The sequence below is a fragment of the Anopheles bellator genome, chromosome 2, assembly GCF_943735745.2.
Source record: "Anopheles bellator chromosome 2, idAnoBellAS_SP24_06.2, whole genome shotgun sequence".
NCBI lineage: Eukaryota > Metazoa > Arthropoda > Insecta > Diptera > Culicidae > Anopheles > Anopheles bellator.
The window spans coordinates 14,507,567-14,533,535 of record NC_071286.1 but is presented as its reverse complement, the minus strand read 5'-3'; the positions used below and the strand labels follow the sequence as shown (position 1 = coordinate 14,533,535).

At 50.6% G+C, this 25,969-nt stretch overlaps 1 protein-coding gene across 1 annotated transcript in view; it reads left to right on the top strand.

The window, feature by feature from the left end:
• Nucleotides 1-25,969, top strand: part of LOC131207048 (uncharacterized) — a 101,424-nt gene that overhangs the window by 57,489 nt on the left and 17,966 nt on the right. The window contains exons 5-7 of the mRNA XM_058199657.1: nucleotides 19,282-19,454; nucleotides 19,545-19,782; nucleotides 23,919-24,103. Coding sequence (XP_058055640.1) covers nucleotides 19,282-19,454; nucleotides 19,545-19,782; nucleotides 23,919-24,103 — 596 coding nt within the window. The remainder of the gene's footprint in view (nucleotides 1-19,281; nucleotides 19,455-19,544; nucleotides 19,783-23,918; nucleotides 24,104-25,969) is intronic.

The window sequence follows — 25,969 nt, the reverse complement described above, 5'->3', positions numbered from 1 at the left end:
TGATTTTTTAATTTGATACTATTTCTATAAACGTTTTGTATGAAGTATGGACAACGAGAAGTACAGGCACCAGAAGGCTCTCGCTATTATGTCGCGCTGTGTAGGCTCATAGAGATTACACAACAAGCGGCTGGCTGCAACCGAGATCGCTCCTTGAGCCTTCAGCCGGGTGTAAATTACCAACATAAGTGCTTGCCGGACCGAACACCGATTGCGAAAGATACTTTTGTCAATCTGCCGATTAAACACACCTTTACATGGTGATGATCACCTTTCGGCCCACCCTCGTTCCCGCGGGCCGCCATAGACCACGACGTCTCCGGCGCCGCCGTCACGGGTGGCGTGTCGGAATCCTGATCCTCGCCTCGTGTTGTTTGTTTGGCCGTCAGCGTCATTTGCATGAGAACGTAACACATTATTCAAATTCTCAGCAGCTGTCACGCAAAACGGTGACATCTCTATGCTGATTGCGCCGAACCGAGGAGGATCGAGGAAGAAGAATCAAGCCGCCGCCACGAACGGCACGGGCTGCCTGCGTGTTGCTGGTCCTTTCCAGTTCCTTCTTCCTCTAAACAACATGTTGGCACATTTTTGTGCGATTTCATCGGATCGCATCGCGGGCTCTGGCTCGGCATCGACAGTCACCGTCTCGGCTTTTAGGCCCTCGGAAATGTCTGACGGTTCCCATCGGTACGGTCTCCCCGCGTATCGGGGTGCCGCGATCGCATCGCGATCGATGGCCGATTGGCCGATGCCAATCCCTATTGTCACTCAAAGCCACTCGTCATCGTGATTTCAAGGATAAGTGGTTGTTTTTTATTCGGCTTCGGTAGAAGGCATGGCCACAAACAATATTGCACATCATTGGCCCGGGCACCGGTAGCTCGGTAAATTGGTAATCGAACTCCAACCAAGGGGCTGGATGGATTAGAAGATCTTTAGCTACCTTTGCATCGCGTGCAAAATGGTGTCTGTTTTCTTAACTACCTTAGTAACCCCCCTCGGATCGATCGTCTCTGATGAAGTCCTTCAACATTGTGGTGCCCTTTCGGACTCTGTTTGGGCTCACTCTAAGCGCCCTAAACGGCCGCCACTCGCCAGTCTGGTGGGGACCGCTTTGCATAATAGCTGCCCTGTAAGGATCGTTGTTGGCAGCATTAAAAAAGAAACGAGAGGCACCGAACATAACGTTACCCGTTTTTGGACGTTCTGAGATTGCACCGTCGCTTCCGTCGTCGGTCTTGCAATGTTATTCTGCGATGAACATCTGTTCCGGCAGCGAACCGACCAAGTGGCATGGCCTGGCCGTGATTTGGGTCAACACCGTTCCGTGGAATCCCTTCGCATCCCGGCCAGTGGCCAAAGGTCACCGTGGTGCCATCGCGCCCGGCACGCAACGGAACGCATTAAAGTGTGATAATGTCGCGACCGCCACCAGATGTCCGAAAATTATTGTTCTCCCTCCCAGCCGGCGAAACGCGTTGAGTTGAACCGTTGGTCCCGGCAACCTGGCGACAGCGATGTGGCGTTGGGCCTGGCCCGATCGCGAGACGCTTATGATAAGCGAGGCGAGGGACACGCTCCGGGCGCATTTTAAAGCATATTGTATGCTAAGTATGTGCTGCCTTCCTGTGTGCTGCCAGTAGTAAAACGTCCTGCCGCTGTGTGGAAGGGCCCGTCTGCGGCCGGGCAATGTATCATAATGTGCTGCCGGAGATTGTGCCAGCGGGGCCGATAGAATGGCGCGGGCTAAATGCAAAATACGTGCACCCAGTGATACTTGCGGTAAGATATTAGCGTCAAGAGTGTGTCTCCTCGTGTCGCCCTCTGAACGCTGTGGTACGTACGCGTGTACGATCGGGTACTATACGCCACTGCGCTCGGCGTTAGGGCTACCCGAAGATCGGTGTGAAGCTGATATTATGGTGTGGCGCGGTTACGGTTACTGGGTGGTTTGTGCCACTCGCCAGCGGGGCGAAATCTCTTCAAGGAAGCGTATGATTCACTGCGCACCGCAGAGGTACAGAGTGATTCACTGGGAAGCGAGCGCGGCCGAGTGTTACCGGGTGTTGGGTTAAAAATTTACGTACTCAAATCTTTAGGAAGTTGTAAGAAAGGGAAACAGCTACAATCATTTCTTTAAAGATGCTCCCAACATTAAATGTTAATACCTTTTTGGGGCGCTGTAGTGTCACTTGCAGGTAGGTTCGTCGCTTGCTTTCGAACGATCAAGTCTTTTGTTTCATTAATCAATTTAATTCAAAGCAGAAGACCTGCAATTGCCTGTGTGTTATTAAATTCGTCGAATTTAACCGTTTTTGAACCTTTAAATACTTTTACATAAACAAATATATTAGGAAGTAGCCCCCATACCTAATACTCCCGATTGTTACAAATTTAACAACTTCCAAAATTCTTAAAATGAACACATTGAGCTACAAACAGCAAAACAAGTCCTCGTCGTGTACCCATGACCTCAATGAGCCAAGGGAGAGTTACGGCCTCACCGGGGGGAGCACAGCACCATAAGTTGACCGTGTCGCAATGCCCGCCATACTGGACTGGAAATTTATTTGTCAGCTTTTCACGCGCTCCGGTCCGGTGCGAAACGCCATTCAAACCAGCTGTCCACGCACCCCGCGCCCGATCGGAGCTTCTCCGCCAGTCCCCGGTTGGTTGACGATCGATTCTTCGCGAAAAGTGCGCCGCGCATCGACATCGCCGCAGATTACGGTTATGAGCGGTTTTGCGCCAACCGCCACCATGCGCGTCCCGCCATTGTGCGCCGTGGCAGCGGCTTAGCGGGCGACCGCCGCTAACGACCAATTAATAGACACGTTAATTTATGTTCTAACGACGACGGCCGGCCGTCGGGATCGCGCATCGCGTTTTTATGCTTATCAGCGCAGACCACACGATCGCGATTGCGCTGCAGTTGCGCCGAGTGAAGCCGGCACGGCTCATTAGGCACGGCGGCCGGCGTGACGGCGACGATCGGGTCACCCGTTCGCAGATACGATTCCTCGCGTCCTCGTCCTCCCCGTGAGCCAATCAACACTGCGGGACCGCGGCTTCGGTTTCACCGCCGGTCGGTCACTTGCGACGATTGGTTGGCCCGCGCCCGGTACCCGGGCCGTGCTGTGTCGCTGATTCACGCTGATAACATCTCTTCCCCGCACCCTCGAACCCCTCCCCGGCAACCGTGCGCTCAAAATGTGATGATGTGCGCCCGACTCCGACCCCTGGTCCGGGGTGCTCCGAGTACGGATTTGGCCGGTTTTGAATAAATATAAATAATTCACCGCACCACAAGGAGCGAAGGGCCGTCGAAGCGGCTGTAGGTCAGCCTGGCATGCTGGCTGGCTGGTTGGCTGGCATGGGCTAAACGAACCAAACCCTAACACTCCCTGCTGCACGGTCCTCGTGCGGATTGAGGTTAAGGTTGAACGGCACACAACGGCCACACGCTCGCTGGCTCGTTCGCCACGGCAACGACTCTCTACGGCGTGCCTTGGGGCACCCGCAGCCCTCTCCCCGCGGGCCACTTCCGAAACCGAAAGTGGTCTCCCCCAGGGGGGACACCGCGGGAACCACTCCGGGGATCCGGGATGGCAAACCGTTTTGCGAGATGCAAGATTTAGCACCGCGGTGCCTGAGCTCGGCTCGGTGACATTTGTGCCGACGTTCTAGTGGGTCACTCGAATTCCAACTCGGTCCAGCGCGGTGGCCGGCCGGATAGGAGTGGTTCCCGCAAACAGCGAGTTCCCGAAGCTAGGGTCGCTCGGTAGGCGGCCGATGCTGCTGCTGCTGTGGTGTGTTGCCAGTGCGAAAGATTTTCTATCGATCGCTGCATGCAAACGACGAACGTCGAGCTCGCAGGGCACAGGTGCACCCGAAAGGCCTGCCGACATGTTTCTAAGCTACGGTTACATTGAAATGGCTTAACACATTGAACGGCTTACGAAAGCGGGGATCTGCAATTTTGTTGCCGTTTAATCCTGCCCTGAATCGAGGACACCAAAAATTAAACTCTTTTAAACGATCGTCATTAAAAAATACGCTCCCCAAATGCGGGTTGCCCAACGGTTGGAGCCTTTCTTCCTGGCATCTAAATCCCTCACCCAATGATGTCACCGAACCATGGCCCGGTCCGACCTGGTACGGTTAATTTATTGCAATCATTTTGGCAACTGGCTTACGGTCGCTAGGTCGCTAAGCTTTCGCTATCTCAAACCGTGCGAAAACTGTGTGCAAAAACTAGCTTCTAACGAACGTGCGCAGGCTCCCCTGGCGCAGGCTTAGCTTGCGGGCGCAGTGGAACGAATCTTGGCGTGGCCACCCGGCTAGACCTAAGTAGCGAGATAATTGATCGCGCGGTTCCGGCGGTAAAGCTTCTTAGAGTCATCGGCTTATAGATGTTGTGCGAGAGGCTTGTGCCGGTTCGGGCCGCCAGTCAGGCTGCATTGGCCACTAATGCACACACCCAGTTGGACCCGATGCGAACGCAAAGGATCCTAATAAATATTGGCAAACGGACCACGGACCACGAGCAAACGGTGCAGTTTGTTGGATCGGCGCAGTGTTGTTAAATGGCGTTGTTGCGGTTGAATGGTTGTTGTTGTGAATAAGAATAGTGTTTTTACGAAAGACGAGAGACCCAATCAAATAAACTGACTGTAGTTTTTCCTAAGCACCTTGAAGATTAGCATAGGCCTTAATAATAAATTATGAATTACATTAATGTGCTTTTTGAATGTTTTTTAATTACAAAAACATTTACTTTTTAAAAAGGTTACTTGTTTGCTATAGAAAATAAGTTTTTCTAATGAATTGGGTTTGCCTAATTTAGAGCGACTCAATACTGCTTGAAGTCAGCATCCTGGAATTGATTTTTTGTTTTCTACTCTAGATTGTTCTGAGACTCGCAAATCGAGCAAGCGTAGCTCAATGCATAAACTTAATTTCCAATAAGACATTGGCCATATGTAACCGATACATTACAGTGCCTAATGGTCCCTTGCAGCAAGCATTACGAAATTATGGTTTGATAATATTATATGGAGGTCTTCTCGATAGACAACGTCACAGAATTCTATGAGGATTTTGTAGGCAAAGTACCAAAACCGTAAGATTCAAACCATGGACCTACCTTCAAATTTCACAAAACTCGATATGCGTGTTTCTTCAATATCGAAACTTACTGTCCAAACTGTGGCCATCAGCGATCCATTTTTTGCGAACACTTTTGCCAAACTCTTTCCCAAACGCTCACTTCTCTTGCGAACTTCTAGGCCTACTAGTTTACGGATTAAAATTGGCAACAATTGGCAAAGAGTTGCCAAAGCCCTTGTTTGTTGCCAACTTCCATCACTCTTGCTTCGTTTTCTTTTTCGCTCGCGATTCGTGTTTAGCACGTCCAATCTCCAGTCCTAGTGCAAGAACTCGTCCCTCGGATCCGTCACACGGGAGCAGCATGCAAAACGTAATCTCACCGACGTGACTGATTAAATCCGTGCAAAAACGTAAAGAGCGTCACCAACCGGCCGACCGACCGACCGACCGACTGCTTCCGGTGGGCTCCGAAGTGGATTTTCGCACCGTGCGCCATAGGAGCCGGCGTAATCCCGGGCCGCATAGAATTGTGTAAATAAATAAACTCTCCCTCACTGGTGGGACTGCGTTCCAGTTGGCCAAACGAAAGACACACGTCCAGTGATCCAGTCCACTCCAGGACTTCTGGGACGGCAGTGAAGCCGGCGAAGTGTGATATTAAATTACGGGCGATTATTTTACGATTACCACCCGAAGAGATTACTACCGTGTGATGGTGGGATTTGCGTCCCGAGCTGGCCATCGTTATGGCTATCTTCCAGCCCCCCTCCTCGAGATATGATCGTAGGTGTCTCCAGCAATCGGCCGCTTAATAGTGACCGGCGTTGAGTGACGCAGCTCCCGCAGCGCGTCGTTGTGCGGATGCAACTCTGTTTCCACCGGTCACACGACCGCCCGCCCGCCAGCCGTGTAGGAAGCCAATAAATGATTGCTCACAATCATAATCACCACTAATCGGGTCCGCGTATAATAAACGCGAAGAGCCCGTCCGCTCACCAGCCGGCCGCGCTATTGATCGGTTTCGCGGCACGGCGCGATGGTCAGTGGCGTAAATAAACGTTTATTTGCGGACGTACCCGCGCACCGGGGCGCAAGTGCGAGCAACGGATAGGGCCACGGGGAGTGGTGTCCGAGGGGGGAGATTTGCGCGTGCCCCGCGATGCGTCATTTGTCACGCCGCACCGCGCCGCCAGTCGGTCGCTCGGCCGGCTCAATCGAGCGCAATTAATTCTGCGGCGAGCCACGTGCTCCGAAGCCATGCGCGGTTCAAGTGGCGCGTTGCGTTACACGCGTTCTCGACCGTTTTATTTGACGCCTGTCTTGGGGGGGTGTTGGGGACAATGCTTTGGATACGCATACCCGAGCCGGGCCTTTTGATCGATTGTTTATGCTCGGGACGGTTGAAGTCAAAATGGAGTTATTCGGGTCGATACGGGCCATTCGTTTTGAAAGTAATACTGGTCACTCTATTATGATTAAAGGCCCCCACACACAGGGAACGTTACGTACGTTTCGACGCGACGCTTTTTCGGACCTTTCACACCGGTTACGAACGGCGGCGACAGGCAACGGAAAAGTCTTTCGCCCTCTCGTTCGGGCGAAAACAATTAGACATCTTGGGTAGTTAAAAACTAATCGAAGATTACTCATTTGACGTTATTTTTGTATCACAAGCATGCAAAATAATTTTAACTTAATTATTACTTGTAATACAAACACAAATTCATCATGAAACTATTTTAATTCTCGCACCAAAAATTCAATGTGTCTTGATCTTCTAAATATAAACACAAATAATCTGTCAAAACACAAGACTTCGCACCACTCACCCAAAAACCAAGTATACGAACCTTGGCCAAAGTTTGTAAGCGACACAAAAGGAGCGTTGTCTTTTCATACAGATTCGTCGTCGCCGTACGAAGTTTTCGTCGACGCCGGTGTGAAGGGTCCCATAGAATCCCATACGAGACAACGCGTCGTTCGCTACGCTACTTTCATTTCATTTCATTTCATTTTGGTGTGCAAAGGCCTTAAGAGCATCACGAGGGATAGTTTTGGCATCTAGAGAATGTGGTGAACCCTTTAATTAAAACATCCCCGATGATCTTAGACACCTTAAGAATGGGGATTTACCATTTATTTTGGCACATTATGGGACGTTGGAACCGCACTACTGGACTCATGTGGATCAGTTGTGAGCAGCTAAAGCAGTTCATGATAGACCATTCCATGCTGATTACACCAGATACGAAACACCCTATCCACCCTTTATAGTTAATCTATTTTAAAAGGATTTTGTTTAAAAAATGACTGATCAAATCGAAACGATCCAACGTGCCACATAAAGTCTCCACCGATCGGGGCCGGTCCCCGAATGGCAACTGGACTGGACAGGACGGTAACGTCCGCCTCCTACTTAAACGCCTGACGCACTTAAACACGGCCTTCCTGGCCCAGGACTCCAGGCGATGGGAGACGATGCAGTCACAATGCACGCATCGGCATCCGGGCCGCCGTTTCATCAATCAATCTTCGGACCGAATGTCCCCGGTCGGTGCGCGGTCGACTGTCACCGGAGGTGCGAAGCCGGAGGCGGGATGCCAGTTTTCAGCGCAAGACATGTTCATTTGGACCGCAACCGTCATGAATCTGTCAAAAAAGCAAGTGTCTTTCCGCTCGGCTCGTCCCCGTCGTCCTTCGCCTTCGACTGTTCGCCGGGCGCGATGCAAATGCCGGGACTCGGACTGCCTGGCCAAGTCCCGCTTCGATTTTGCATACCAGGACTCCGGTCGGCTGCGGCGACCGTCGGTGACAAATGTGCCGTAGGGAAATTTATGAACGTCACCGTAATAAATCGATGCCCGTTCCAGTTCGGGGGTTCCAGTGCCCGCAGGCATCCTGCGCGCGATCCGCGGAGCCCGTAGTTCCCGGATGGGGCCACGGTGGCCCTCAAAACGCGGTGTGGGAAGTGGTACACACCGGCTCCGGCACCGTGCGACATGTTTCCATCGCACCGTGTCATGTTCGATCGATCTTTACGATCATGTTCCGTCGCGACTTGGTATTTGGGCTTCAAACTCGGCAGCCTCTGCGAATGCAGCGCCTGCAATTGCTAATTCATCGTTAAGGGACCCGTTGGGATGCTGGGAACATGGACCGGCATGCACCCGGATCGTCCCGGACGGAGCGGAGTAGTCAATGAAGTCATTTGGGCCGCGCGATCGCAACTAATTCGACGCACCGAGCCCGCCGAGTCAAGTCGCTGATGCGATAAGTGGGAAGCGATTCCTGAGCCACTTGTTCGCCAATTTCACCGTCGGGTCGCAGATGGCCCCAAAAGATAACTCCGAACCTCCGAATGGGCTCGCCTTTCGCCACCTTCGTCCTTCCACGTGTGTGTAAATAGAATATTAAAAGATAATCATCATCAAGCGGGCGGTAATTACTTCCCCAGCTGGCAGCTCGTTTACTTGAGGGCGGCCAATCGTGTTTGTTTCTACTCTCGGCACACTCCGGCCCAGAAGGCCCGTTCGCGGCCGGATTGGATCCATCAAATAAATGACCCAATCGTTTGCGAAACTATTTCAACCCGGACACACGGACTCACACATTAACGGTGGGCGCGCCAATCTCGGGCGCGATCGCCATTCGCCTTCGCCGCATAATGATCTTTCTCCCCGCTCGCGCTCTCTTGCAATCCTAATCTCTTCACACGGATCATAAATTGCGCCCGTTTTGTAGCGCGTGCAGGTCCATTACCGGCCGCCCAGTCCCAGAGCAGACCACTCGGCACCACACTTATCGGGGGTGCTCCGAATGATAAACACCGACGCCCGCAGACAGCGCAAAAATGTCCGTTTTGCGATAAAATGTAATGCACCCTTTCGGTCTCGCCGGACACTTCGGCCTGGGGCCGCTCGTGAATTAATCTCCGACGCCCGGCGGCTCGAACCCTTTCAGGACGACAACTTCGGGTGAGTGCGAATGGCATCGGTTTGTGATCTATCCTTCTTAAAGGGAGCGGAGTAACAGCATCGCTAATGTCCCATCTATGCGTCTATGCGTGATCCCTAGGTGATCCCTTTTCCTATTCTACTAGGCAGTTCAAAAAGTTCGTACGGTCGATAAGAAAAATACATTTTTTCACACAAACACAAAAATTCCATCCCTGGAGTGAGAAACTGGAAGGTCTTCAAAAACTGCTTCCGCAGCTGCTGTGACGTCATAATTTGATGAAAAACGCTTTCCACGCATGATTTTGTTTGAGGTCAGAAAACAGATGGGAGTCGCTAGATACCAAATTTGGTATATACGGTGGATACCTAAGCAATTCGAATTTTAATTCATGGAATTTTGCCATTTTCGAAATGCTCTTGTGACAGGGTTGATTGCCCTGATGAAAGAGGATGTTTTTCTTCTTTAAACCGGGTCGTTTTTCACGAGTTTTCACATTCAGTAGATCGTAAAGGTTACAAGAACAATCAAAATTTATTGTTTTACCAGTTTGCAAATAATCCGCCAACAAAATTTCATTCGCATCCCACAAAACTGATGCTAACATCTTTTCAGGCAATTTTTGGACGAATTCGTTTCGGAACCGAATGTAAAGCTTCACAACACTCTTTAGCCTCTTGCTTCGATCCAGGATCATGGTGATAGACCCAAATCTCATCCATAGTGATGATTCGATGCACAAACTACATTTAATGCTATCTAAAACGCATTTCACAACATCATTTCATTCACAACAACATCAATCATTTAACATGGCAAGAAAGATGCAACCGAATGCGTTTTTAGCGAATTTGTCACCCATTCTGCAAACAGCTTTCAGGAACCCAAAACTTCAGCCAAAATATTGGTTATACTGCTCAATGAAATGCCTAGGCCTTGTACTAAATCTCTTTTAGTGGTTCGTCGATTTTCCAATACGATATTCTGTAATTTTTCCACGATTTCTTGTTGTTTTTGGGCGTCCTTGGTGTGGATCGTCTTGAAGGTTAGTATGACCAGGTTTAAACTCAGAAAGCCCCCTTTCAACCTCCTACTTAAAGGTGAAGAGTCCCTGCACACTTTCAATATTCGTTCATAATTTTCCTTTGCTTTTAAACCTTCTAAAAATAAAAATTCAATCACTGCACGATACTTGACTATTTTCGTTGTAAAAAATATTGTGACATGTCGATACTAATTGGCTTGTAAAGAAATGTAAGTGACCGATTGAAACCGACCGTACGAACTTATTGAACACCCCAGTACTCACAACTGACGGATAATTAAAGTGCGTATCGTATGCTTCAGATTTTATGGAACCCCCCAGGCCAGGGTCTGGGACCGTTTGATTGGTCGTAAATGATATCGCGCCAGCCATTCAGCGCAAACATTGCGTATCGCGCCCTCTTTCGCGGTTTAACCGAATACCGAAAGCCTTGACCGAGTTTCGGAAGACACCATCTGTTTTGGCACATTTCCGCGGGTTTTATTGAGCGTTGCGTAGCGCGTTCTGGTCACATTCTGTTCGGCCCCAAATTTGACGAGCGTCGGTTTCTCGAGACCTAAGTGGTTCGCTTCACGCTTCTCGGGCACTAAAATTCCGAGCCACAAAAAAGTGTCACCCAGTCCGGTCCGGTGTATCTGAGTGCGGCCATAAATCGCTCACTTGCCACCTGATTGAGGGGGTTTCGTTTTAAGTAGCGCTCGTGAAATGAAAATGACACCAGACCGCTAGCGAGCGAGCGTGGAGATCATATAAATGTGGATTCGGTGATTCGTTATGACACCGCAATTTGCGTTTTGGAACCTGCGAAACCGGGGGCATAAACCGGGAGACGCAAATTCGCAACGCTCTTAAAGCCGGTTCGCATTCCGATGGAAATGGCGTGCCAATAGGTGAGGTTGCGATTGCACTCCGAGCTTCGAATTGATCAATAAAACGCCTTGGGAATGTTTTGGGTCTATGGATCAATTAAAATGCCACTGTCGTTGAAATTGATTAAATTGAACCATTGACGCGCACTGTGACACTAACGAGCCCATTCCGTCCCGTCAATAAGCAATTAAATCGATTCTTAAATTCCTTTTTTACCTATTCACACTAAGCAACAAGTTCGACCAACATCTACCAAGCCTCTTACTGTTCGGAATATTTAAATCAAAATTGTAAAAATCACCTGGCGCATGTTTGACACCGGAGCAATTAAACCCGAGCTTCACCCGCTCAGTTTGATGGCCCCAGCCTTCGAGAGAGGCGAAAGTGCAAACAACAACCGGGCCTTGATGAACCGATTTGATACGATCTTCAACCTCCGGGGACCTCGCAGCAGTGGCAGCTACTCATCTGCCCCGATCCGTGGAAGCCATAATGTCCGGCCACGACCACGGTTGCTTCGCGGACCTTCGGTCGATCCGGTTCCCGTGCTTGCCGGCAAGCAGCGATGTAAAATATGCCTGCGCTAAAATGTAATAAACTCGCGCGATGCACCGCAACGGCTGCATTATAAATTGCAGCCGGACCGGGCTGGGCGCGCAACAGGATCATAACGATCCTCCCGCAGACGCAGATCAGTCACTGATTTCTCAAGGGTGCGGCGCGAGATCCATTTCAGGTTCGTTCGCTCCGGTTTTGTTTCTGGTGTTAGTCTTCTTCTCGTCAACCAGTCCTGAGACCTGGAGATACGGCCGGTTGATGGCCGTAGCCGCTGCTCTGGGGTTGGATGTGGCCTGGCGCATGTCGGAGCAAATTACAGAAAATCCATCACATTAGATCAGACCCGTTTCGGCCCTTTTTGGGGTGGTCTCGCCAACTCATCGGCCGACCTGGTGGGGATCCTGGTCCCCTGGTCCATCCATCCAGGCCAGCTGTCGGGCGCGGTACGGCCCCCAGTCCCGGTAACTTTGTGGCACGATGGACAGGTCCTTGCGATGCGTGGCCGTAGCAATCGGAAGGATTGTAGGCAGTGGCGTCAAGGAGTGGGCAATATTTAGTTTGTATTCGGACTTAACTATTTAAACATTACTTATATTGTTTAATTTTCTTACCTATCAACACTTCAAGCCATAGACGCCATCATAGACGTAAACCAAAGCGATAGGCTCCGTCCGATTGACGGGCTGTTTGGTGGCGCGAGCGACTTACGAGATCACTGCTCATTCACTGGCGCCCATTTCCCATATTTCTAGAATTTATCGATTTCAATCAAAGCCGCGCATTTTCTCACGCTGTGGCACTGCCAACCGTCGGAGAACGCAATTATTTGCTTTATGTTTATTTATGTTTTGTTTCCCCCACGTTTCGCTGGCGTCGGAAGGTGTTTTAGCCTCGCTTTTCGTTTGGTCCCTGCGTGGTCCAGCTCTGACCTGAAGGTTTTCCCGCAGACCCGACCCGACCTGGATCCGCAGCGGGTGGACGCCCGACGCCCATATAAAACATGCTGCCATATTTCGCCTGCCCGACCCCGATTTAATGCGAAATAAACATGTTCCCTCTATAATTACCGCGTGATGTTTGTTTTGCCAGGCCAGACCAGGCCGCTAAGGGGCCGAGCAGAAGCATCTTGGCCGTGGCAGCTGCCAAAAGTGCAGCGAAACCGGACCGCAGCGCAGCCGGGTTGGGATCAGCGGTCGGTCGGTCGGTTGGCCCATCCCAGCGGTCAGCTCTCTGACAGCGCCCGCCGACCATCGTTGGAGTCCCCGTCGAGGTCCGTCCGCCCTACGCCCGGCAAATTACACGTGGAACGGGCGAATTAGCGCTGATGACCGCTGAATGGCCAGTGGACCAGCGACGGAGGCCGTCGGATGTTGCAATAGTTGAAGCATTCGCTGACATTCGCCCAGACTGACCTGCCCCCGAGAAGCCTAATGAAGGGCGGAAGAAGTTCGATCGCGACCGCTTTCCCCACCGATCGCCCGACGCCTAATGAAGGCATCATCCACGGGGAGCACCGTGCAGTGCCCGAAGGCTTACCCCCTGTGGGAATCACTCCACTCCGGGCCGCGCAATTCCAGCCGAAAAGAAATAAACTATCGATCCGCCTTTGATTGCTTCTGGTTCGGTGCGCCACTAAAAATAGTGCACAATTAACCATTTTCCGACCGGCCGAGCCTGCGAAGCTCGCGCACAACAATAAAAGCCCGGACCTCACGGCTCCTCTCGGAAGAATGAACCGAAAGAGCCTCCCAAGGCTCCAGGGGAATATTTTTATTAATTTATTAGAATCTGCCGGCCGGTGGTTCGGTGCGTATCGGCGGGCGGCGGATCTGAGCGGTAGGACGGACCGGGGGAACGGAGTACTTTTAATAAAGCTATAAATCTATTACTTTATGGGCCCACGGTTTATAAATATAGTATGCGCCGTTTAGCCGCCAGCCACGGCGATAAAGATGATGTTGATGGCGATTATCCTGATGGCGATGATGATGATGATGATGATGTTGCCAGCGATATGGTTTTTAACGCGCGGCGTGCCGCCGTTGTTAATATTTGCTTATCTTACAATTGTTGCGTTATAAAACATCTCCGCGTTGTTTATGTAATTCATTTGTTGCCTGCGGTAATGGCGTATTTAGTGTCCCTTTTAGAGACACGTTGATTATTTACTTGTCAGTGAGCCGATTTTCTTCGATTTTTATTCGACTTAATTTAGCATTAATTATCTTCAAAAGACGCGACCGAAACGGGTGATCGCGAACACAAATACCTCTTCCTACATTCTGGAGGGCGAATATTGGGAGTTAAGGGCCAATAGCTTGCCCTGACAATGGTTTCAAAATCTGTGCACATTCCTTACGCTCTGTCTAGTATTTTAAAGCGTTTCGCGGTTGGACCGGTTACTTGAAAGCCTACCGAAAGCCCTCCGAGCCCAGCCGCAGTGACCCAAATAAATGGCACTGAATTCTTGCCCCTCGGTAAAGAATGCAACCAGTGTCCAGGCAGGACAGATCCAGTGCGGGAGATAGCCGGGTCGGGTCCGGCCGATCAGTCCGCTCAAAACAATCGACCATATTGATCGCCGATCGACGCTTTTTTCCCAAATGCTGCCTGGTTGGAAACAATCATCGCTACGTCGCGCAATCAAACGATCGGCCGCCGTTTCGATGCCGTTGACGACATCATTTTACAATGAGTCGACAGAAAATAGTCTTTCAACGAACCCGAGGATCGATTCCGAGAAAAACAAAAACTGTACCAGTGCGCGTGTATGTGTTCTAATGGATTTGGACGCTCCCCGGCAGTAATGGTGGCCGCCAGACGAATTGACAGTTTGTTGACAGTTGACGTTTGGGCGCGCGCGCGCTCACCGATCGCGTCACTGGGTAGTCGAGAAACGTGAATGAAAAGAGCACTGCACTTCACGAGCACATGTCAGCGGCGGCAACCTTCAAGCCGAGCCCGGCCATTAGGCGCGGGTCCGTGCCACGCAGCGCCAACACCCGCGACGGGCCGCTAATCGCATTTGCTGTCTAATAGTAATAATTACATTTAGATAAACGTGCCAGTGCCAGATCCCGCCAGATCCGACAACGGGCCTCCTGCGGGGACCCCGTACGAGTGGGGACCATAAATTCACGGCAAATGATCGCCTGCGCTCGGTTTGGTGATTTCATTTACATTCGGTCCGGCCGCATGATACGGGATCGGTTGCACTTGTTTTTAAGACCGGTGCATGTGCATCGGGCCCCAGCATCAAAGTGCCGGTTGGCTGCAGACGCGCGACGTGCACGGGCGAGTGGCCGGCGCAAGTTATGGTAAAGATCACGGTTTAAGATTACTTTAGCGTAGCGCTGGCAAATTGGAGTTTATTTATTTGAAGTGTGGTTACATATGGGCCACAGAAAGAGAGATATGTTTCGAAGGGTAACGCGCCATTATGATGGAATGCAAATTGGGTTCAATTTTATTAGACAAATCAACATTCTTTTGTCTAACAGACGGAAGTTTAACGAAATAAGAAAGTAGAAGCTCAACATGGTATACGACGATGGGCTAATATGTTTCCGAACTCAACATGAAAATGGCAGCAAAAGTTAATGAAAGCTAGTTAATTTGGTTGTCAATCTGTTTGTGAAAATGGACAAAATCGAGTATTGGGATGTTATTAAATATTTGTTTTTAAAAGGTAGTACCCATACGAAAATCGTAGATGTGTTGGGTTCCATGTATGGGGACTATGTTCCATCGTTTACCATAGTGAAATCTCCTCCTGACGAAACGATAAACGTTAGGAACGTCCCAAAACTGCCACAGCAGACATACAGAGTGCGTCATAGTGACAGGACCTATTTAAATGTCAAAAAACTCCACCAATTTTCCGCCAGTCGATTTTAAGCCATTTACTGGCAATTCACGCAGAATAGAATTTCGAGAACCAATTATTTTGAAGAGCAAATGTACTAATTTTTCGAGTACTACATGGACGGTTTACAGAGACTAGGCATCGCTGATAAAAGTATACAGAGTTACTAGGGAACTAAGTCGAAAAATAAAAACTATAATAAAATTCCGAAAACGTGCCTTGCATCTTTGTTAAGGTCGGAAACTTTTCATCCTCCCCAAGCAGAGCTCCATTTTAAACATTCAACAATTCTTTTGTAGAATGCACGGTAAAAAATCGATCTACGATTGATAGCGTTAAGCTGTGAAACAAATGTCCAATCAGAAAACAAACCACTTCCGGTTATGTTCAGCGTGGTAATCGGTGAGCCGTAGAGTGGTTTGTGGTGTTCGTATCGTTATCGCCCGGTATTCAAAGCTGGCTGCATTTGCAATCGTCGTGCACCTGCAGCGGTTGCAACTAACTGCGCAGGTTGAAAGCTCCCAAGGCAGGCGTGGAACACGGACTACACCCTCGCCATTTGGTCGACATTTGCCAATGACGGGAACCTTTCCCCTAGTGTTCAGGGTCCGTGCGGGCATGCACTGTACATGCACTGCACTGCAGTGAAGGATTCAAATTACGAGACGTTCGAATTCGATCGGTTTATGTAGTCACAGCATGGGAAATGGCTGGCTGGCTGGTTGGGTTGGGTGCCAGCAAATGGGCATCGATAAATTAATGTAATTATGATATCATATTCGTCCGGGCCGGGAGTCCGACCGAAGGCCGCCCCAGTCCAGCCCAGCCGACTGTTACTCGGTAGCCCAACGGGAGGCCCAACGTCGGCGAATGGGAACATAATTCACTAACCTTTCGGTTGTAGTGGGCGAATGTACCGCGGTACAGGTGCGCCATGTCGACGGATCGAACAGCGACAGGTTGCCAGCATGTTGGCCACCGTACCGACCGTTGAGTCATCGGCGAAGACGGCGACAAGGAGGTTGCGAAATTAATGTGTGAGAAAATCGAGTCCCGAACCGTGGCGGTTGATTGGACCTGCACTTTCCAGGGATCCATTGATTGGGAATGGCTCGACTTATACGAGTCTGATTCGATCATTTTGTTCGAACTGCTTCCAGCGCTCCATTTTTTGTGGCTCTGGCAGGGAATGATAACACTAAACATGGACACTAAACGATGGATGTGAATAATGTGTCAGCCACGATTGGTAATTGGATATGTGTAATCGGGCGAAAATACACGACGACGCTCGAAAAGCCTGCCTGCCCGTTGCCCTTGAGCGAAACTAGATCGAAATCTAATTTGATTGATTCGAGTTCTGGGCGCTCAGCATTAAAAATCGATCAATCATCGACCAGCGACCGTTCAGAGGACCCTGCGGAACTCCCCATTTTGACCGCGGGACCTAGTTCTGGCCGGGCTCACCTACACTCACCGCCCTAAATTAATGGCAATCAAATGTGTTAAACATAGGTTGCGAAAGAGTTGATTCGGTAATTGATTGTGCTCGGGTCGGGCCGGGCACGGGCGATAGCGACCATCTGGACAACCCCGTGACTCACTCCACCTGGTCGTGTTTGTGTGGCCGGTGATATTGGTATTCTGGTTGCCCTCTGATACCTCTGGTGGCCGGTGATACCTCTAGCAGCACCGGCAACGGCACGCCCTACGCTACCTTCACATTTGTGGGCTGGAGTTGATTTGATAAATTTTGATCCATTTATCAACACTCAGCCTCCGTTACGTTGGCCGCTGGGCCCGGGACCGTGTAACGGGACCACTGGGAGATTGGGTGGCGAAGGTTCGCGTGGCCGCGATTTGGGTCTGAGTAATTCAATAACGGGCGACGCCCGAGTGACGCCTCGCTGAACGGGACGGGGCCCCCACGGGACACGAGTCCCATCGCCTTCAAGGATAAACAAACATTAATTTCAATTAACTGGTGGTGCGGTGCCCACGTGGAGGTGGATAAAATTTATCGTTGCCCACTTTCGGGGGTGGCCGGTCGCACAGCTCGGATTGCGGGCGGAAATTGAAAGTGAACCTCGAATCTCGAGCCGCATGCAAATTCTCATTCACTTTTCGTTTCGTTTTAAGAACACATCGTCAGTGAAGCAGGTCAACGTGAACGCGCCGGTCGTCCTTGCGTGGGAAAGTGAATCGCAACCGGGGGGATGACACTGGCATCATTTTTTTTAAGGCAGATGAGATGCCAAATTATGCGATCCGGTGTAAAGTCCAGTCTGACGCCGGTGAAAATTGCATGTGTCAAAGTAATTACGCCTCTCGTGCTCGGTAAATTGCTCATTCCGGCGGGACTTCCCATAAAACGGACCGACATGCGTTTAGTGTCAGCGCCGCAGAAACCATCGAAGCAGGCGGAGACCAATTACGGTATTGACGATAGGGGCTCACCTATCCTGGAGTTGGAGGGCTGGAAGGCGTCGCGCTATCGGATCGGAGCAGGCTGCTCCACTTTTCCTTTATCACACTCACGATCACCTTTCCACGGTCTGCCTTTAAATGAAGCAATTATAGCAACGGAACAAGATCTATCGCCAGTTTGCTGAACTGTGGGTAAAGTTCCCCGTGCGCTGGTTAAAATAATACTATTTATTTGAACGGCAACATGTCAACAGTCTCAAAGCATAAAACTTTGAAATTGGGTAAATTTCTTCATAAATCTGCGATATATCGCCGGCCAACCTGACCGGCCAATGTAACACGCCCAGCGGATTTAATTGATTTTCCTCGATTACGCGTATCCGAGTGCCGTTTGATCAAAGATCTTCGAGGCCTGCCTCGCGAGGACCAACGTCAGCTTCCCATCGTCACCTTGTGGGCCTCGCACTCGGAAAGTGGAGGACAGTACTTATTTAAAATGATATTTATGATGATTATTATTCGCACATCAGTTTTTACCACACCGACGACCCCGACGGCTACTTCCAGCCGCGCCGGCCAGCCTTTCGCTGCGTCCAGCCAGCGGCCACGAAAGGGTGCCCGCTCGCCCTCAGAAAACACTGAAAGAATCGAATCGGGACGAAGCGAAAAGCCGGATGATGCAAATGAAACGACCATGGTGCATGGTCGCGAGGTGTTCTGCGTGCTGCGAGAACCCTACCCCAGAGGTTGATGGTGCCGGGCATTAATCTCACGTTTCGGTATCAGCTCCCGCCGAAAGCGATCGATCGTCACCACCGCCGCCACCATCAGCCCGTGATGGGGTCGATAGAACGCAGGGTCGAAGAAATTGAATATCAACACCCAAAGATTATCGGCTCACTATCGCGCCACGGATGAAGCGCAAGCTCTGGTAAACTTGGGTGGTAACATTGAGAAGGAAAAACAAAACGAGAGAAACAATAAGCACAATCCCCCGAAAGGCGCGTTGACGGCCTCACGTGAGTCGGTGAGAAATTGGTTTTACACCGGTGCACCAGAAGAGCAGTGAGAATCCGGGACCGGGACGATGCAGAACATTTAATTCAATATTTCAATCAATGTTCTTTTGCCACTTGACCACTCCCAGCTCTGTGTGTGCTACGAGTTCTCTAATTAATATTCAACGATGTGTGCGAGTGGCTGCACACACGCGTGCGTGGTCAGGACATTGTCGGGAGGACACTTTTCCGTCCCACAAAATGGGCCATCGCGAGAGTAATTGAAGAGCCTTAAATCGATTTTTAATCTCGCGCAAGCAAAGCCCTCCCGAAGCCGGTCGATGACGGATTTATTGTTGATCCCAGCGGTGGTTGCGTTGCGATAACGATAACACGCGAGTGGGACCCATTTTGCTCATTTACGTTTTCGTGTCCCTTTTTTTCTCCAACAGGAAGATCTGCTCATACATGGCGATTCCGTGTATGACATTATCGACAAGCAGGATCACGGTGCCATCCAGAGCGAGCTGAGTCGGGGCGTCTCGCAGCACCCGGCCGGCTCCGGTGGCTCGCTCGCGCACCACCACCATCATCACCATCATCACCATCAGCAGCAGCAGCAGCAGCTTGGGGCTGGCGGTGTCGCTGGCGGCAGCAGCAGCAACACCGGCAACAACAGTGCGACCAGCAACAGTAATCATCACCATCATCACAGCCATCATCAGGCGCTGCACAACCAGCACCACCAAGCCCAGCACCACCAGCATCACCATCACCACCATCATCTGCATCATCACGGAGGCTCCCTGTCACCGTCGGGCTCGAGTGCCGGCTCGTCGGCCGGTGGTCCTTCGGCGGGTTCGTCGCTTCTCGATGGCGAGCAGCGAATCTTTCTCTGCCGGATGAACGTCAGCCGGAACGCCCGGCGACAGATGCGGTTCGGCGATCAGAAGGTAAAGCTAGGATTATGTTTCACGCGTCTAATCACTAATAATGCAATCATAATGTTCCACCATTCGTTTTATTCTGGATGGTGGTTTTTTGGCTGGGTTTTGTTTAAAGAAATTATAAAATCAGGTAGGCCTTAATTGCCTCAATTATTGACAGAACACCCAGCGTACTTCCGATCCGACTGCCTCGCACGATAATCGTCCCAAACTTGTCCAAGATTGGATTCAAAATAATCGTTGTTTATTCAACTCCTTCAAAATGATCTTTCAACAACGTGAGCTGAGGAAAGCTATCGCGTCCTGGATTCAACAAAAGTTGGATGAATCTTTCAGTGATGGAATGAAAAACATTGCAACACGTTGCGTGAAAATTCAATTTTCCTTACCGTGACTATGTATAGAGTGATCCATCAAGTCTTGAATGACATTTGGTTCCAGCAGGACAACGCTACGTACCACCATCCACCATCCAGCAACAGCCAAATTCAATATTATCGGCCCCATCTTCGGAATCCAAACACTAGGCAGACTACCCTAGAAAACTAAATACATGATTTTGAAGGTAACATTTTGTACTTCAATTGTTTTTCTACAACATCTTGCTGTTTGGTTTTGGCGTCCCAAAGAGCCATCATAAAATGATTTAAATTTTTGACCGCATTTTCTCCGGAGTACGGAGATTTAGATTGTATTCGAAACATCCGGCATGGTGGGCAGTGGCATTAGCTCGACAAAGCTGTTGCTGAGCACCTGGTTCCGTTACACGTTCCCGTGCGATGCGCTGTGGCATCGTAATCTTATTGCCACAATTACGGTAGTGCCCGGGTCTGGGAGGGTGAATCAAAACGGAAACTCAGCCAGTTACGGGAAGGCATCGGCTTCCATCCTCTCGGATCGGATAATTGGATCCAATAATTCATTTCAGCGACTCCGATCCACGGGCCGCCGGATGAGAGCATACCGGGCAAGCTGACGAACTATCGCACAACGCACCACCTCCCGCTAATCCCTCCATTGTATGCATAGTGCTGCGGAGGCCCGCCGTTAGACGGTAGGCGCGCGTTGGTGCGCGTCCTGACCTTCTGATGAGCCTCGGATATGCGGCGGCGGCGGTCGCGAAGTGAAGGCCCGCGTCCCGAGACAAAGTAATGTAACATCCCCCACCAGTGAGCTGTGATTTGACGTGTGGTCCCACTGACTGATATTGGTGGCGCTCGGGAGGCTAATGTTGGATGAGGAGCACATGGGGAGCCGTTCCTGCACGGTGCTGGGGTGATGTCTATATTTTCCGCTATTTACGCTCACGGATCACAATTGGGAATATAAATGGCGCAGCCCGCACACACATGCCCAATTGATGTCTCACTCCGCGAAGGGAACCGAAGCACAGACAGAGAGAGAGAGAGGTCGCAGACAATCAGCATGCGAGTAGCGGCTGGTGGCTGCTTTATTAGGCAGCCTGGCTAACGAAACCTTTGACCAACCCGAAGACGCTGCCGGAGAACGACGATGACGACCTAAAACTGCGATAAGTGCATCGCAACATTCGTAGAAAGCGGACGAGCCTTTCGAATGCGGTGCACCTACGGACGGAGACGGGACACAATTTTGCTGGCCTCGTGGCCGGGCGCAGTTCGTTCAATTATTTCGCCTCCTACACACGGTGCAACGGTGTCCGCATCCGGCACATCGTTACATTAAGACGGAACGGTTTAAAATGTGAGAAAAGCATCATCTTTCAACTGGTAACCCTCGCACAGGAGGGTCTGACGGGCACATCGTTGTCACCGTGGCATTGTCGCCACGGTCCCGGCCACGGGTTTTATGTTGGCCACGGCCACGGCACGGCACGTTTTTACGTAGCTTTGACGCGGGCGCGGGAAATAATAAAACTCTCCCCCTCCCCCGGGACCGTACCAGGACCGTGCCCGGAAGGGAAAGTGACATGTTCACGTTCTCGTCACTTTACGCAGGCCGTAAAGAACGGACGGCGCATTTTCTCCCTCAATTCGACACGCTGACCGCCATTTGACGCAAGGATGCGCGCACATGTATGTTTGTGATCCACAAATCACAAATCGATCCGGCTTTGGCCCGTGGCCCTCGCAGTTTTATACGGCTCGCATAAATCATGCGCGGTTCATGTCCGCTCGCCGCGGGGGAACTCAAACCCAGGCAAACCCGAACCCTTGCCGAACCGATCGAGGTCAAGGCACACACGGATGGCCCCGCCAGTGTACGTGGATCCACGTGGTGTAATAAGTGTCATAAAATGTATCAACACAACCCATTCGCCCTGCGGCCCCAAGCGGACGAACATTGGCCGGCTGGCGATAAGGAAACGGGACAACGGGACCGGCGGGCATTGCAACGTTTGTAATTGAAACCATTTGTTTTCCGGTGTGTTCTGAGCGCGCTGCGCTGAAGGACACGTCTTCCATTGTGACGGATGCTCGTTATCGGTCCCGGTTTTACAATCCCGGTCAACATCACGAACGGTACGGCACAAGGTCTCAATGTCTGTTTAATTTTATGCTATCCCTAAGAGTGGACGGAACCGTATCCGTTTACGTTTAGGGCGATCTTTTCGAAATCTTTCGATCGTCAATGGGAACGTTGTTTCAACATTATGACTGTAAATTGTATGATTATTATTTCGCGATACTATTATCCACATAATGTTGAAGTTTCAATAGTTTTAATTTCCTGAAAATGGTCGAATTACTAAAGAAGCAATCCTAATCGGTTGAAATTTACCGGTTCGAATCGGTTGAACGTTGATTTTAGTACAAGACATGGTCATGCAAAATGATTATTAGTACAAAAAGAATTTAAAAAAAAATGTTTTGTTAAAGAAGTGCTTAAGTTATAGAAAAACCAATTGAACAACAAACATGAAAGTGAAAACACTGCCAAGAACAGTAATGCAGCTTGTTGTGCGATCAGCTACAGTCAATTGATGTTCTGTCTTTACAAAAAATATATACTAAAATTAGATATATTGCCGGATACCAGTTGTTATGCAAGAAACTACCCAGCAAATAATATTTTTCGATAGGAGTCCGTGTCATTGAACTGTTTGAAAAACAAATGAACTACGTTATTGCCATCGATAATGGGTTTTGATTTTCTCAAACAATCGTCGGTTAGCAAGGCTCCATCCGCTTGATGCTGTCTTTGAATGTTGATCATTATTTCATAAACGCAAACCTTGAACGCGCAATTGGCGTTAGGATGAATGCAATATTTAAAATAGTCATATTAATGTGTACATCGAGGGCCTAATGGCAGCACGTAAAATAGAAGGCACGTTTAACATGAACCGGCCGGAAGAGCATCCTAGGCCCAGGTCTAGCTTGGCTAGTGCCCCACAACCGTCCGTAGACTACAACGGTTCTCAATGAGGCCCCCACGCGGATACATTAGTTAGATATCGATAGCACAAGGGCCGGTGGGCTCAAGGTGAGTTTACAATTAATGACACCGACCGATGCGGCGCACCAGCGATCGACAGGCGAAACGACTCCAGTTTGGTGTTCGGTTTCCTTGTTCCTGCTGCAGCCCGCGACACCCGCTCGCCTGACATCACTCGCTCACTCGCTGTATTGTAATTGGCTGGCCCCGGCAACGAATGATGAAGCTCTTCGATTGATTGCCCCGTTGCGCGATGCATCTTCGGAGCACCTGCGAGCGGTGCAAGCCGGCGACCAGCGTTAAATCCGTTCCTGCGACGTCACAAAAACTATTCTCACCGGACCCCCGGGGGGGGGTCAATTATAAAAATTACCCGACCGTCCGCCAGCGGACGGAGGATGCTCACCTGGAATGACGTAACCGTGAGCCAGTGGTGCTAGCAAAAAGTGAGCAGAGGCCGCACGGGTTAATTGATGGGTTGGCGGCACCAGGGGAACTCCAAAGCAAAGCTCCCCGGTGACGATCGGTTCCTCGCCGCCTGCCTGAAGGACAGTCGGACGTCCCCGACACCGGCGAGCTGTACCATCGGGCGCATTAACAGCCAATCCGTTGCGATCCGAACGAATGGGTGTTAATTTGTCACACCGAGCATCGACAGCTTTAATACAATTCCCTCAATTTAATGCAACTATCTGACACGCTATCTTCCTTCCCTTTTTCCACAGGTGGTACTGGTGCAGGGTCACTATCTGTCCTATCTGCCGCTGTGCAGCCGCAACGAGCCGGTCTTCATCGCGACGTGCACCCCGATCGCGATGCCGGAAACGCGGGAATGCGTCGTGCAGGGTGCGACCAACGTCTTCACCACGATCCACTCGATGGACATGAAGGTGGTGCACATCGACAAAAAGTAAGTCACGCTATAGCTCCTCTAACGGGATCGTTTGTGATTGAACGCCACGAATGTTGATTCGCTTTATCCAGCCTCTACCGAACGTCAGTCGGCAGGACGCATTAATAATTCATGAACGATCGGGAACCGGGCGCCATCTATATTTGACCGGGCATGTCCCATTCGTTTCGTTGAATCTAATCAAGCGGAAGAATTGGAAAACTAAGGTCAACCCAGTCCTCATCCAAGCTTGCTCGCTTGAGGAAGGAAACCCGATCCCGTCTACAGCTAAAAGATCGACGAACTTTCGGCCCAAAAACAATCGAATTATGTTCGGCTCCACTCGGCTCCACATTTTACACCATATTTCACCCCGAAAGGGGCAACATTTCAATCACTCCTTTCACACGCTGACCCCACGCCACGCGGTTTCGGCCAATTGTTTGAACCGATAAATAACTCCCGTGCTACATATTTATCTCTGCGCGCGCAACTTTCTCACCACGCGCATTCTGGGCTCGCCGGCTCGCGCCACCACTTTCGTTCTTTCGGAACCGACCATACGATGCACCGACGGCTCTGCACTTCTTTCGCTGGCCCGATCCGGGCCATGATTGATGGCTGCGCGCGCGCGCGAAAATGATCGCATGATGAATGGACCATAATAGGTGGGGTTATATGGTTACGGAACGGCGTCAGAACAGAACTGCGCCCAGAACGCCTGCTCCCTATTGATAATTCGCCTTTCGCCCGCTAACGTCGAAGCCGTAAAGGGAGTTTTCCTTCAGAGAGCGCGTTATTTTTGGGGAGGAAAAAGCAACATTTTGAACCGCGACCGATCGCAGGGCAGGGCGATGAATAGTGATGATGGTTTAATGCCGGACTCCAAGCCGCGAAAGTGCTCACCCGGTCTGCCGGCCTGCCAGTGGGCCCTCGGCAGCGAAAAGGTCACCGGCACCGGACTGGATCGGCAGACAAGTGCGCTATTTGGGATAATCGTAGCGACGATTCATCATCGCACCTCCACACCTACCGGGGCACTGGCGTGGCGTGGCGTCAATTATCACCAAAGTTCACCAAAGCGATCCCTGGAGGTTGCCAGGCGGAACTGCAACCCCAAATCCCCTCCCTGTCGAACGGTGATTACGGTTCGGAATTTCCATCCATGCAAGTTGGCATTTGTGTTATTTTTTTTTTCGTTCCATTCCCATTCCGTTCTGTTCCGTTTTCACGAGAAACTAATCAGCATGAGCAGATCGATAGAACTCTATCGATCGACCGGCGTGATTCAACGTGCAATTACCGGGTTTCCGATCCGGGTTCGTGTCCTGCCCGGGCGTTGATGTCATCTGTTTCGGTTGAGTGGCTGATTGCGCGCCGTGCGTCACTCAGCTGCGGCGCCGGATCGACGATAAACGAGCGTTAGTGTGTGGGTTTCGCTCTTATTTTCTATTGTCTGCTGACTTTTTCGGATTATTCGTAATTGGGACTCGTCCGGTTCGAAGGATCGGGACCTGTCAACGGTATGCTGATCGACCTTGCCGATCGAGAGCCAACCAGAGATCTGGTGCCACGGTGCCTGCACGATAATTATTAGAACACAGTGTGATGGAATTCTTCGCGTTCGGCGATCATGTGATCGGCCAACCAATCGCAAACAATGACGCAGTAGAAAATGTCTCGCGGTAGACGTTACGTTCGCTTTTTTGGACAACGTTCGATTCAAGATGCGCCACGGCTGTGGCTTCCAGGCCAGCATTGAGTCTGGCATAAATGAGTTAGCGTCTGCAGCGGGCCACACAAATCCGATGACGGGCTGGCGAGCATCCTCACCGGGACACAACGCTGAGCATTCGCTTCGATTCTGCTCGGATAGGGGCGCGC